The sequence below is a fragment of the Nomascus leucogenys genome, chromosome 13 (assembly GCF_006542625.1).
Source record: "Nomascus leucogenys isolate Asia chromosome 13, Asia_NLE_v1, whole genome shotgun sequence".
Classification (NCBI taxonomy): domain Eukaryota; kingdom Metazoa; phylum Chordata; class Mammalia; order Primates; family Hylobatidae; genus Nomascus; species Nomascus leucogenys.
In genome coordinates this window covers 82,862,794-82,876,927 of record NC_044393.1, presented here as the reverse complement: position 1 = coordinate 82,876,927, position 14,134 = coordinate 82,862,794, and the positions used below count along the sequence as shown (strand labels likewise).

Sequence of the window (14,134 nt, the reverse complement as noted above, 5' to 3'; positions counted from 1 at the left end):
AGTGGCTTTCCAAAGGGAATTTCTTACTATGCGTGTAACTTTTCGAGAGTTCACTGAAGGCTGAGGCCTCCTCATTTTTTTTTTTTTTTTTTTTTTACATTTTATTCCTTTCATTTGAGGAGTGGCTGATCCTTCTCATTCATTCAACATTTACTGAGGACCTACGGTATGAGGACCTATGCTAAGAGGACTCCACAGAAGAAAAGTAAAAGTGCAAACCTGCTTTCTGCTTTTATTCCTTTTTCACTGAACATTTAATATATGACTCGTGCCAAATAATAACTTAAGATCAACCGTTTTGCTTGCTGGAAATGAATATTTTGCTATTAATCATGTTGACTTCCTAATTTCATAAAACCACAAAAGGTAGTCATAATAAACATACCACTCATTTGATTCTCCAGATAAAATAAAAAAGTTATTTTCTAAATAACTCAATAACTAAAAATAGCTACAAAATGTCCTTTAGTCTCTCTTCCGTATTCAGGACTGCACCACCCTCTACCCAAAATCTATGTAATTTATTTTATATCATTTTTATATTTCATTCCATCTTCTTGTCAACAACCATTATTATTTTTTCTTTGCATTGATTAGTCAAACATATAAATCAGAGGAAAATAAGACAAGCAGTTTTAAAGCACCTATATTCAATAGATTATTTTTCCTCCAACTATAGCTGGATATTCTGTTTAACAACCTGTTATTGGAAGGGAGAGAACCTATAACAATATAATACATTAGGTATAATATAATGAATACCAATGATAAAATCTAGAGTCAAAATGCTTGTATGATAAATGTCTGTGACATTAGCATAAAATTACTCAAATATCAATCAAGATTATGATGATCAATGAAAACGAAGGAATAATTCAAATGTCAAAATCCACAAATTCCTGATCCATTTTTAGGCTGGTCAGTCATAGTGTGGTGGCTCTGGAAGTCAGATTACCTAGAGTCAAATTCTAGCCCTGTCACTTAGTGGCTGTATGAACTTGGGGAAGTCATTTACTTCCTCTGCACCTCAGTTTCCTCATATGTTGAGTAGGAATAATAATTCCTGTAAATTCGTACTGCTGCTGTACCGTGCCAGGCACTGACAACTCTTATTGCTGTGACTGCTGGAATAAACTGAACGATCTTAGTTCTTTTTTTTTTTTTGAGACGGAGTCTTGCTCTGTCACCTAAGCTGGAGTGCAGTGGCACAATCTCGGCTCACTGCAACTTCTGCCTCCCGGGTTCAAGCAATTCTCCTGCCTCAGCCTCCAGAGTAGCTGGGATTACAGGCACGCATCACCATGCCCGGCTAATTTTTTTTTCTATTTTAGTAGAGACGGGGTTTCACCATGTTGGTCAGGCTGGTCTCAAACTCCTGACCTCGTGATCCACTCGCCTCAGCTTCCCAAAGTGCTGGGATTACAGGCACAATCTTAATTCTTTATTGTGCATCTTTCAAGACTAATCTGTAGGTTTTATATATTGCTTGACCTTTATCACCTGAAAATTCTGCTCCAGGTCCTACCAATTACACCTATCCACTTAAGAATTTTCAAACCCGGCTCTAGAGAACTGATTCTTCTTCTTTCATTCAGGGTATGAATGAAATGGGGGTAACCATTTGGGGTGGGGGCTGTTTTTCTAATACACAAGGCCTCCCTAGCTCCTTCCCTGTCCCCTTTGCTTCCCCAACACCTTATCCCTTCTGTTAATTACATCTCCAGAAAGCAGGAATGCCTTTTATCAGCAGATAATCATTGATCTCAAAAGGATAAATATATACATATATATGGCAGGTGCAAAGACAATGGGCTAGAAAGCCTGCTTTCAGCTTCTTTGGGAATAAAAGGATATTTGCTATTTTTCTTTTTTCTATGAAAGCCCTTGCTTGACATATTTTTCCTCTCTCCATTCAAAGTTAAGGCTGGAAATAATATTTTATTTTTTAGTTAAAAAACAAGAATAGAAAAGAGCCTCATTTAGTAATGAAGGGAACATAACCTTTATTCAATGCAAAGGGCAATGGATTCTATATTCATCTATGTGCCAAGCAGTCCTCTGAGCTTTAAAAACTAATTATAGGGGGAGATTGTGACTTTTCAGTCTTTTTGGCTCATGCCATATTCTATGGTACTCTAAAGTGCTAAATCAAGGCACTCTGTCAAGTCTACCACATTGGAATATCAATGAAGAGTGTCCTCTTCTACTTAACTTCGCTTTCAACTTCTAATTGGGATAGAGAATGTGACAAGTTAAAAGGAAAGAGTCAATCATATACCAAATAGACCTAAAAGTTACTTTTCTTTTGTTAAGGCAAATATAGTTTGTTTTTCAAGCCATGTCTGCGTGCAAAAACATGGATAAATCCTTTAGGCATAATGTTGAACAAAATAAATTGGATGCTATGATTAAATTTATATAAAATTCAAAGACAAGTAAATCTAAACTACGGGATGAAAGTCAGAATAGTTGTTACTTTGAGAGCAGGACTTTTCGGGATACTAGAAAAATTGTATATTTTGATCTGGGATGGTATATAATGAGATATAACGTTACATTTAGTTATACACTTAAGGTTACACTTTTCTTCATGTATTAAGAAATATACATTTAATTTGTCTTGCCTTCAAATTTAAGATAGAAAGTGATACAACTCAGTGAGCAAAACAAGAATAAAGAAAGCCAGGACCTTGATTCTAGCTTTTCTAAATCAGATGCATGAAGGGTAAAAATTCATTTCTTTGGATCAGTGTTCTCTTTTCTGGAATGAGGCTAGAAAGCATTCCCTTCAATTCAAGCTATTGAAGATACCTAATAAGACTGATGGAAAATCTCATTGCCAAGCATAAAATACAATTAAGGAGTTACACAAAAATAAGCTGAGGAACAAGAAGAAAAAGATATTTAGTCATTTAAAATAATCTGTAAAGTTGGGAAAAAATAATTTTTCTTCCAGAAACTGCTTGTAGCGCAACTATTAAGGTTGACAGCTGTAGTTAGATGAGTATGCTTACAGAGAAAGAGTGGGCACATGTTCACCCAGGCATCTTCAAAATCTGGCAGTGGGAAAATATTATGGTAATACTGTGAAAGAGTGGAGCCTTGTGGCCTGACCTTTGTCCTAAGGTCAGTTTAATTATTTCTACTCAGGGCTCTAACCAATCGATCTCTCAATCATTCTTTACCTGTCTTGATAGAAAAAAAAACCCTCGAGTTACTCTGTACACTATAGTCATGACAACATGATGCAAATGAAGGGAAGAGAACAGGTAGAGGAAATAAAAATGTAAAAGCTTATTTATATCAGATGCAGGGGGAAAATATATTCAGCACAATAAAGGTTTTAGAAGAAAACATCTCTGTGACTTTGGTAAATCATAGATCTCTTAAATAGGATTCAAAATGTCTTGTCCATAAATAATAACAAATTAAATTTATTAAAACTTTAAAAAGTCTGTTTAGTAAAAGACACCATTAAGACAGTAAAAAAGGTAGCCTGTACAGTGGGAGAAGATCTGTTGGTCTATCTATCTCAAAGATGTTACATCCAGATATGCAAAGAACTCTTAAAAATCACTAAAGACAGACAAGCTAATTAAAATGGGCAATAGATTTGAACAAATATGTTACAAAAGAGGATATTCAAATGGCCAATAAATACGTTAAGTGTGCATAAAAAAGTGTTCAAGTTCATTGTTCAAGAGATAAATGCATATTAAACGACAAAGAGATACCCTTACAAACCTACTGGGCTGGATAAAATAAAAAAATAACTGCTGGTGAGATATGGGGCAACTAGAACTCTCACACAACACTATAAGGGAGGCCGAGGTGGGCGGATCACAAGGTTCGAGACAAGCCTGGCCAATATGGTGAAATCCTGTCTCTACTAAAAATACCAAAATCAGCCGGGCATTGTGGTGGGTGCCTGTAATTCCAGCTACTTGGGAGGCTGAGGCAGCAGAATCTCTTGAAACCAGAAGACAGCAGTTGCAGTGGGCTGAGATCACACCACTGCACTATAGCCTGGGCGAAGGGTGAAACTCTGTCTCAAAAAAAAAAAAAAAAAAAAGTGTAAACTCTTACCACCACTTTGGAAAATTATTTGGCAGTGTATACTAAAACTCAACATATGCATACTCTATTACCCAGAAATTCTACTCCTAGGATATACCCAACCAAAATGCACATGTATGGTTATCAAAAAAAACCCCAGGATATTCACAATAGCACTATTTGAAATAGTTCCAGGTGCCCATCAGAATGAGGAATGTATGAATACATAATTACATGTACATACATACATACACACACACACACATAGAAACACACATGTATAAATTTTTTAAAAACCTTGTAGTAACATAATAAAATACAATATAGATTACAGAGTAGTGAGAACCTATATACAACAATATGGATGAATCTTGCTCACATAATGTGGAACATAAGAAGCCAGTCACAAAAATAAAAATATATATAACTGCATGATTCCATTTATATAAGGCCCAAAAATAGATTAAACTAGTCTAGTAGTTACAAGTCAGCTAGGGTAACTTTTGAAGAGGCAGGCAGTAACTAGAAAGGAGGAGAATAAGAAGGCCCTTTGTTGCTATGTTCTATTCCTTATTGCTAATATTCTGTTTCGTGATCTGAGTATTGGTTACAAAAGTGAAAAGTGTAAAAATTGGCACAGTTGTGACTTTGCTATGTGTACATTCTCTTATATTTATTATGCTTCATTAAAAGTATGTATATATAATAAATAGATATCCAATAAAAAGCAAACTACAGGTAATGTAAGAAGAGATGAAAACTCTAAGAAAGAATCAAGAGGAAATGTTAGAAATAAAAAACACTGTAACAAAAATGAAGAATGCCTCCGATGGGCTCAGCAATAGACCGGATATGGCCAAGGAAAGAACTGGAGACACTGAAGAAATGTCAATAGAAACTTTCAAAACTGAACCAGAAAGAGAAAAGAAGAATAAAACAACAGAATATCTAAGAACTCTGAGACAGTTAAAAAACATATAATCCAAGAACTGTAAGACAGTTTAAAAAGGTATAACATATGCATAATGGGAATATCAGAAGGAGAAGAAAGAGAAAAAGCAACAGAAGAAATATTTGAAACAATAGTAACTGAAAATTACCCCAAATCAATTAGAGATACCAAACTACAGATCTGGGAGGCTCAGAAAACACCAAGCAGGATACACACCATAAATTCTACACCTAGGCATATCATATTCAAAGTATACAAAATCAAAGACAAAAAAAATCTTTAAAGAAACCAGAGGGAAAAAAATCCTATAGAAGAACAAGGATAAGGATTATGTCATATTTCTCTTCAGAAATCATGCAGGCAAGAAAAGAGTGGAGCGAAATATTTAATTGTTAAAAGAAAAAAAAAAAACAACCCTCAATTGTGATGTTTAATTTTATATGACAGCTTGACTGGGCTAAGAGATGCTCAGATAACTGGTATAACATTTCTGGTGTGTCTGTGAGGGTGTTTCCAGAAGAGAGTAGCATTTTAATGAGTAGACTTAGTAAAGAAGATCCTCCCTCACCAACATGGATGGGTATCATCCAATCCATTGAGGGCCTGAATAGAACAGAAAAGTGGAGATGGGTGAATTCATTCTCTGTATGCTAGAGCAGGACATCCATTTTCTCTTGTCCTCAGACACTGAAGCTCCTCATTCTCAGACCTTCAGACTCCATGACTTCCACTAGCCCCACCCTCTACCCCTGTTCTTAGGTCTTTGGACTTGGAATAAATTACACCACTGACTTTCCTTGTTCTCCAGCTTGCAAATGGTGGATGGTGAAAGTTCTTGGCCTCATAATTTAATGAGCCAATTCCTATAATCAGTCAATCAATCTTATCTGTCTATCCCTCCCTCCATCCTATTAGATCTGTTTCTCTGCAAAACCTTGACTAATACATCAGTCTAGATTTCTGTACCCAGTGAAATTATCCTTTAAGTGAAGAAAAAATAAACACTTTCTCAGGCAAATAAGAACTGAAAGAATTTGCTGCCAGTAGATCTGTCTTGCAAGAAATGTCAAAAGAAGTTCTTCAGAGAGAAGAAAAATGATACAGATCAGAAACGTGGATCTACACTGAGAAAGGAAGAGCATTAGGGAAGGAATAAACAAAGGTAAAAATAAACCTTTTCTAATTCTTACTTGATCCAACAGTTTGTTCAAAATAATAACAATAACATTGTAGTCAATGATTCTAGCTTATGGATAAATGAAATCAATGACAGCAATGCTACAAAGGATAGGAAGGAGGAATTGGGAATACTGTTACAAGGTACTTACACTGCCTGTGTAGTGGTATAGTGTTATTGAAAGCAGACTTGGATTAGTTATAAATGTATACTACGAATTCAAGGAGTAAAAAAAGAAGTATAACTAATATGGTAAAAGACAAGAAAAAATGGAATCATACAAAATAATTAAAACAAGAGAAGACAGAAAAGCACAATCCATAAAAAAATATGTTGGACTTAATTAAAACTTCTCTGCAAAAGACATCGTGAAGAGAATGAAAAGGCAGACCACTGGCTGGGAGAAAATCTTTGCAAAATACTTATCAGATAAAGGACTGCTACCCAAAATACACAAATAACTCTTAAAACTGAACAAGAACACCCATAACCCAATTAAAAAGTAGGCAAAAGATTTGGATAATCACTTCACCAAAGATATAGAGACAGCAAATAGCATACGAAAAGATGTTCAACATCACACGTCATTAGGAAATTGCAAATTAATACAATGAGATATCACTACACATTCATAAGAATGGCTAAAATCCAAAACACTGACAGCATCAAATGTTGGCAAGGATGTGGAGAAACAGGAGCTCTTGTTCCTTGCTGGTAGAAATGTGAAATGATACAACCACTTTGGAATACATTTTGGCAGTTTCTTATACAACAAAACATATTTTACCCTTATGATCCAGCAATCACATTCTTTGATATTTACTCAAATGAGTTAAAAACTTGCATCCACATAAAAACCAGCACACAAATTATTTACAACACCTTTGTTCATAATTGCCAAAACTTGAAAGCAACTAAGATATCCTTTAATAGATGCGTGAATAAAGTGGTACACCTATGAAATGGAACATAATTCAGAGATAAAAAGAAATGCGCAATAATACCACAAAAAAACCATCAAGGAAACTTAAATGCACATTGCTAAGCAAAATAAGTCATTCTCAAGAGGAAACATATTGTATGATTTCAACTACATAACATTTTGCAAAAGATGAAACTATGGAGACAGTAAAAAGATCAGTGGTTGCCAGGGGTTCAGGGTGTTGAGGGAGGGAGGGATGAATAGGAGGAACACAGGAAGTTTTTAGGGCAGCAAAATTATTATTTTGCATAATACTGTAATGGTGGATATATTCCTTATACATGTGTCAAAACCCATATATTTAGAATATGAAGAGTAATCCTTAATGTAAACTACAGACTTTAGTCATTAATATTGTATCAGTATTAGCTCATCAATTATAACAATATATCACATGAATGCAAGATGTTAAAAGCAGAGGAAATGGTTGGGGGAGGTGTAAGGGGATCTATGGCAACTCTGTACTTTTTGTTCAAGTTTTTCTGTAAACCTAAAATTGCTCCTTCAAAAAATAAAGGTGGGGAGAGAGACGGTTTTCTCATATAATTAACTAGCCAACAAATTTCTTTCAGATACTGTGAATAATAAGGAAGAAAAACATAAACAGGAAGAATTTAGGTTAAATTACACATGCACTTTCAAGTATCATGGTTTTGAGAAAATTTAACATGACGCTATAGAAAATTTTCAAACTAAAAAGTTCATAAAAATATGGCATTGTAGTATATGATTATAGGTTAACTTTGTGAGCAGTAAAGATTTGTCTACAGTTGCACAATTCGAGAGTGATAAGAACACAGTTCTGTGATGAATCAAAACATGGGCCATTACTCCTTCTATTCCTCTTCTAGTCTTTGTTTCTTTAAAATGCTTTTATTTTATTTTTACCACTTACTCATTCACTTAGGCAAAAGAAAATAATATTAAACCTAACTTTGATGTGACAAAGTATTACGACCATTGTTTTTCTACTTTACACAGCTCTAAAGTGACACAGGTGAAAATGTTTCACTGTGGCAAGCCAGCCATATGGAAATGAGTAGCTTCATCAAATTAGGCCACATTTTCATGGCTAAGTAAATAATTTAAATTGAACAAAGGCAAATGTTGAGTGATAAAGTTAAAAGAAAGACTCTACTTTTGTTAAAACATAGAAAACAATCACGGATAATACAATGTATGAGAACACACACACAGGAAGCACATTTGTATTTTCCAGAAAGTCCAACTAACAGTTCTATGGACTGGAGAACATGGTAAGAACAATCATAACATATTCTGTATGGACAGAAACTTATCTTACTGTCATGTTTGAAAGGGTATGGCCCATATGGGGGCTATAAACAGCTTTGCTGAATGAATGAATGAATGAATTCTATTTTTCCTCCAAGAGGAAAGAAGAACCTATAAATTAAAAGATATTTTAGGCCGGGCGTGGTGGCTCACGCCTGTAATCCCAGCACTTTGGGAGGCCGAGGCAGGTGGATCATGAGGTCAGGAGATAGAGACCATCCTGGCTAACACGGTGAAACCCCATCTCTACTAAAAATACAAAAAATTAGCCGGGCATGGTGGTGGGCACCTGTAGTCCCAGCTACTTGGGAGGCTGAGGCAGGAGAATGGCGTGAACCCGGAAGACGGAGTTTGCAGTGAGCCGAGATCGCGCCACTGTACTCCAGCCTGGGAAACAGAGTAAGACTCCGTCTCAAAAAAAAAGAAAATATATTTTAACTCAATTTAGCAATGTTCCAAATTTGACTCACATTAATTTTCTTCCTTCTAAAATTTTGAGCTCAAGGCACACTTGCATGGGAAATGAGGTGAGGCAGGAGGAAAACAGATTTTACTAAGTTCAAGTAATTGCTGCTTGATTTTTAGAATTGGCCTAAATTTCATGTAAGAAAATATTAGCTAAACAGATGTGCTTCCTCCCTATGTTTAGGACAACTTAGAAATGGACCTTTTACCTTACGAAATCTTCTTCCTCCTCTCTTTTTGGCCTCAGCTGTTTGGGTTGAGCCATATTCATCCAGTTTGGTAGAGATTTCAAGAGTCTGCTGATATCATCATCTTTTGCCCAGGATGCACTGATGACAAGTTTTTCTTCTGACTGGACAATACCCCTAAACACAGCCAATAGAAAAGAGACACTGTAGTATGATGCCTGGTATTCAGTTAGTATTTTTGTCTACCTTTGCTGCAGGAAAAAAGAAATCACACTCATCTCTCTTTTGAACATAATCCATTATCTAAGTTGGAGTCCGTGATACCCATTAATAGGTCACATTACTGGGAAACAACATTTCTAGATTTCATTCTTAGTTTCTTAGTTGTTGAGTAATCGTGACAGTTGAAAAAACTAATTAGCTCCTCTTACCGTATTTGATCCCTTAGGATAAATAAAAGCGTATGGTATGTTTTGGGGGGGACCTTTTAACAAAATGTTGAATAAAAAGTGGGATAACCATGTAAAAGAATGCTATTAAGTGACAACATAACTAGTACCTGAAAGGTGACAGAAGTGTTACAAAAGGTTGTACTCTGACTTCTTGGTTTAAACTATCAATTAGTTCTAGTTGAGGGTATTGCTTGAATTATGGACACCCCTCTCTTCACAGCCAATCTACCATCATTAAGAAACCCTCAGCCCCCGTTGTCAGGCAGAAAAAGCCTTTGATTAGTGCCATCTCCAGTGGGCTCTGACTAGTGACCTAGAGCTGACAGGCTTCAAGTCTTTTAATAGGGCCCATGGGTTAGCTATTAACACTGCTCTTACCAGAATGTTACCTGTAAATTCATCTTAAATGTTCAATTTCGACTTAATTAAAAAGCTTTTATTTCGGTTCAACATGTGTCACTATAACTAATTTCAACGATCTAAATATCCTCGTCAGCAATACTAGGTGACAGAAATGACATTTATTTATGAAAGGAGTGCCAATTAGCTGGCTTCTCCTCTGGGGCTGACCAAGACTCCAGGAGATTGCCCCCATCATAGGCAGGAATCTCTTTTGGTACAGGGGTCACTCTGGGGGGCATTATGCACTTCCAAATAAACAATATATATGGCATGTATGTATGATACCTCCTTGACCCAACAGACAATTAATGTTTGTAGACAAAAGAAGGTGGAGCCTAGGCCAGATGCAGTGGTTCACATCTATGACTGCAGCACTTTGCAGGCTGAGGCAGGAGGATTGCTTGAGGCCAGGAGTTCAAGACTGGCCTGGGCAACACAGATTGACCCTCTCTACAAAACAAAAACAAAAACAAAAAGTTGAAGCCTACAAACCTTGATTCATGACAGACTGACTTAAGGTAACATAGTTTCATGTTGTAGGGCAAGGGGGGCAGGGGTCCCCAACCCCTGGGCCACGGACTGGTCCTGGTCCATGGCCTGTTAGGAACTGGGCGGCACAGCAGGAGGTGAGCAGTGGGCCAGTGAGCGTTACTACCCGAGCTCCACCCCTGCCAGATCAGCGGTGGCATTAGAGTCTCATAGAAGTGCAAATTCCATTGTGAACCACACATGCGAGGGATCTAGATCACATGCTCCTTACGAGAAACTAATGTCTTATGATCTGAGGTGGAACAGTTACATCCCGAAAGCATCCTATCGCCTTTTTCTCACCCCAGACATCACCCCAGTCCCTGGTGCCAAAAAGGTTGCAGACTGCTGTTGTAGGGAGCAATATTACCCTGGTTCTTTTAAACTAAACTAGAATAAATAAGAGAGCTACTTATTTGCTCTTATTCTTCTAAAGTTTTGAGCTCAAGGCACACTTGCATGGGAAATGAGGTGAGGCAGGAGGAAAACAGATTCTAGAATTCTTCTAATTCACTATAAGCAAATGTTTTCTCATAGTAACCATGGTCAGTGACACAAAAATTGGATTACAGAAACTTCTTCCCTCCAATCTCTCATATTACTTTCTTACTGCTATTTTCTATTCCCTCTTTTGTTATTTCCTTGCATCTTTTCTGCAATATTTATGGACTAATCCAACAATCTAACTTTTACAATCTTATACTTGCATTGCTAGGTGCAATCTTATAGCATGGTACCACCTCAGATAAGAGATTCTGTTGCAGGTGTACCCGTCAATGTTCTCTGACATTCTTTGTACCTGTCTCTGATCAGGCTTATCTCCCCATTTATCTTAGTAGCTATTTCTTTAAAAAACATTTGCCCTTTCTGTATCTCCTCATTGCTTATCCCCCATATCCTTCTTATCTGACAGAGAAGGAAGGGATCTAATTACATACTTTCAAATATTTGACCTCCTACCCCCAACAGAAATGTGTTCAAATCTGTTTCATCCTCATTCATTTCCAGTAATTCCTCTAGTTAGGCTCTTGGGGATCTTTTCTCCCTGACCTATCTCCCTTTTTTCCTGTATTTTTACTCTTTCCACTATATATTCCCTAATCCTCTGTTATTTTAAAAATGAATGAATGAATCTCTTCCCTGCATTCCTCTCTAACAAAGCTGCTCCCTCTCCTTCAAAGGCAATCATCAAAGGAGCAGCCTGCACTAATTGACTTCACTGTCTCACCTCTCATTCACGAAATCTCTCTCCAAGGTCTACTTTATGATTTAACCCATCTACTGCTTTTTGAAAAATTTTCAGTTACTATATTTTTCATTTCTAGATTTTCTATTTGCCTCTTTTACAGATCTACTGGCTTTTCCCTCCCAAACTGTCCTGCTCTTGTATCATGGAATCTGTTCTTTTCTTTATCTCCTTGAATGTTTTAGAAATCAACAATTTTTAAGTTCCTTTTACGAAGTGGCTTTATATTCTTTGGTAGTTCTTGTAGATGTCAAGTGTCCTGTTTGTTGCATTTGCCTTCTTTTCTCATGATGGTGCATTTCCTCATGTGGTCTGCTACTTTGTTCTGGAAGCTCTACTTCAATGGGACTTATCCTCTGTAGGAATCTTGCATTTGCCTAGAATTTTCAAGACATCACTGTTACGTAGTCTGTATTTGCCTCTTCTGGGTTCTATGAGTTTCACTGGTTCCAAATAGGTTTTTATTTTTTTTTTCCTTTTTTTTATTTTTGATTTTTGGCTTAAGGCTTTTTCTCCCTATGCAGGTAGTACGAACTGAGGTTCTTACTTGCACGTATCACATGAGGTGTGGGATTCTGATTTCTTTTAGGGGCTACTTTTCTACTCCAGGTTGGGTAGCTCCTTCTTAAGTCTCAAGTTTTCTTGGTTCCATTCATGAATGAACTAAGAAATATGAATGAAACAGTTCTTTGCATAACTTCTGCACAGATAAAGCTCCCTCCCTGCCTGGAAGATGTCAAGATGCTAGCCTCTATTTGACCTCTACATGTGGTCCTGAAACCTCTGTAGCCCACTCATCTTCCATATTTGTCTGTTTCTGGCTTTTAATTCCTCTTTCATTCATGGCATCTGGAGAATTCTCTTCATCCTTTTGAGTTTGGTTACATTATTTAAAATACTTTTAAAGTTATAATTTTTTTATCCAGAATTTCTACAAGTTAGAAACAAGAAAAGGGCTTTTTAAATCTATTCACACCAAACTTTTGACAGGAAATCAAAATCCAGTCTTAAATCAACTGCAATCAGGGTTCTAGAACCATTACTCCACTGAAATTGCTCCACCAACCCAAGAGCACTTTTTATTTTATTTCTTCGCACTCTTTGACTATTCTAAAGCATCCAACACTTTTGATTACTCTCTTCTTGAAATACTACTCTTTTGCTTTCCACATCACGTTCTTTACCTACCATCCTAACCTTTCTTAGCCAAACTGATGGCTCTTTTTCTCCATCTGTACTTTAAATGCTGTGTTCCACAGAATTCTGCATCGCTGACTTGGGCAGTCTCTTTTTTTTTTTTTTTTTTGAGACGGAGTCTCGCTGTCGCCCAGGCTGGAGTGCAGTGGCGCGATCTTGGCTCACTGCAGGCTCCGCCCCACGGGGGTTCACGCCATTCTCCTGTCTCAGCCTCCCGCATAGCTGGGACTACAGGCACCCACCACCTCGCCCAGCCAATTTTTTGTATTTTTAGTAGAGACGGTGTTTACCGTGTTAGCCAGGATGGTCTCGATCTCCTGACCTTGTGATCCGCCCACCTCGGCCTCCCAAAGTGCTGGGATTACAGGCGTGAGCCACCGCACCTGGCCGGACAGTCTCACCTTCTTGCCCAACTTGAACCACCTATATTCTGATGACTCTGAAATTATTATCTCTAGGGCAGCCCTCTCTTCTAAGTTTCCAGTCTGCATATCCAAATGCTTACTGTAGAACTCTACTTGAAAGTTCCATCTGCATTTCAAGTTAAAATGAGTCAAGAGGAACTCAATTTACTAACTACTTCTCCCTCTCTCCCTCTCTACCACTGAGCATCTAATGTTCCCTCTTCAAGCCATCTTGTTATTCAAGTCAGGAATGCAGAGTCATCCTAATTACCCAGTCACCACATCCTGCCAATTCCACCTCCTTAATATCTTAATAAATCTGTCATTTCCTGTCCAGGTTCACTGCTATTAACCTATATTTAAACCCTCATCTTTTTTCACCTGGACTTGGCAATAACCTTGTAACTGGGCTTCTCGCCTGCAGCTACAAGACCATCAGTTCAACTCACCACATCAGTCAGAAGAGTCATTTTTCTAAACTACAAATCCAATCATGTTATAACCCTTCCTACAAGTCTTCAGTGACTTCTAATTCCAGGTAAGACCAAGGCTAGACTTAGCAAGGCATGAACATCTATCTTTTCAGCTTCAACTCCTGCTATTCCTTTTCTCCTTTGTGTCTGTTCACTATTCCTAGCCAATCCCTTGCCCATGCTGGTTGAACACACTACCCATAATGAGTATTCCAAAGTTTTCCAAATGGGATCTATTATTTCCTGCTTCTGTGTGTCATCTCGGCCTAGAAAGCCTTTTTCTCATCCTCCTTGTTTGCCTCTACTTGTCAGCACTGCC

General features: G+C 37.3%; 1 protein-coding gene across 2 annotated transcripts in view; it reads right to left on the bottom strand.

The window, feature by feature from the left end:
• Positions 1–14,134, bottom strand: part of EXOC4 (exocyst complex component 4) — an 821,125-nt gene that overhangs the window by 138,829 nt on the left and 668,162 nt on the right. For both annotated transcript variants that reach the window (XM_003261356.1, XM_030825691.1), the window contains one exon: positions 9,135–9,290. In XM_003261356.1, coding sequence (XP_003261404.1) covers positions 9,135–9,290 — 156 coding nt within the window. The remainder of the gene's footprint in view (positions 1–9,134; positions 9,291–14,134) is intronic.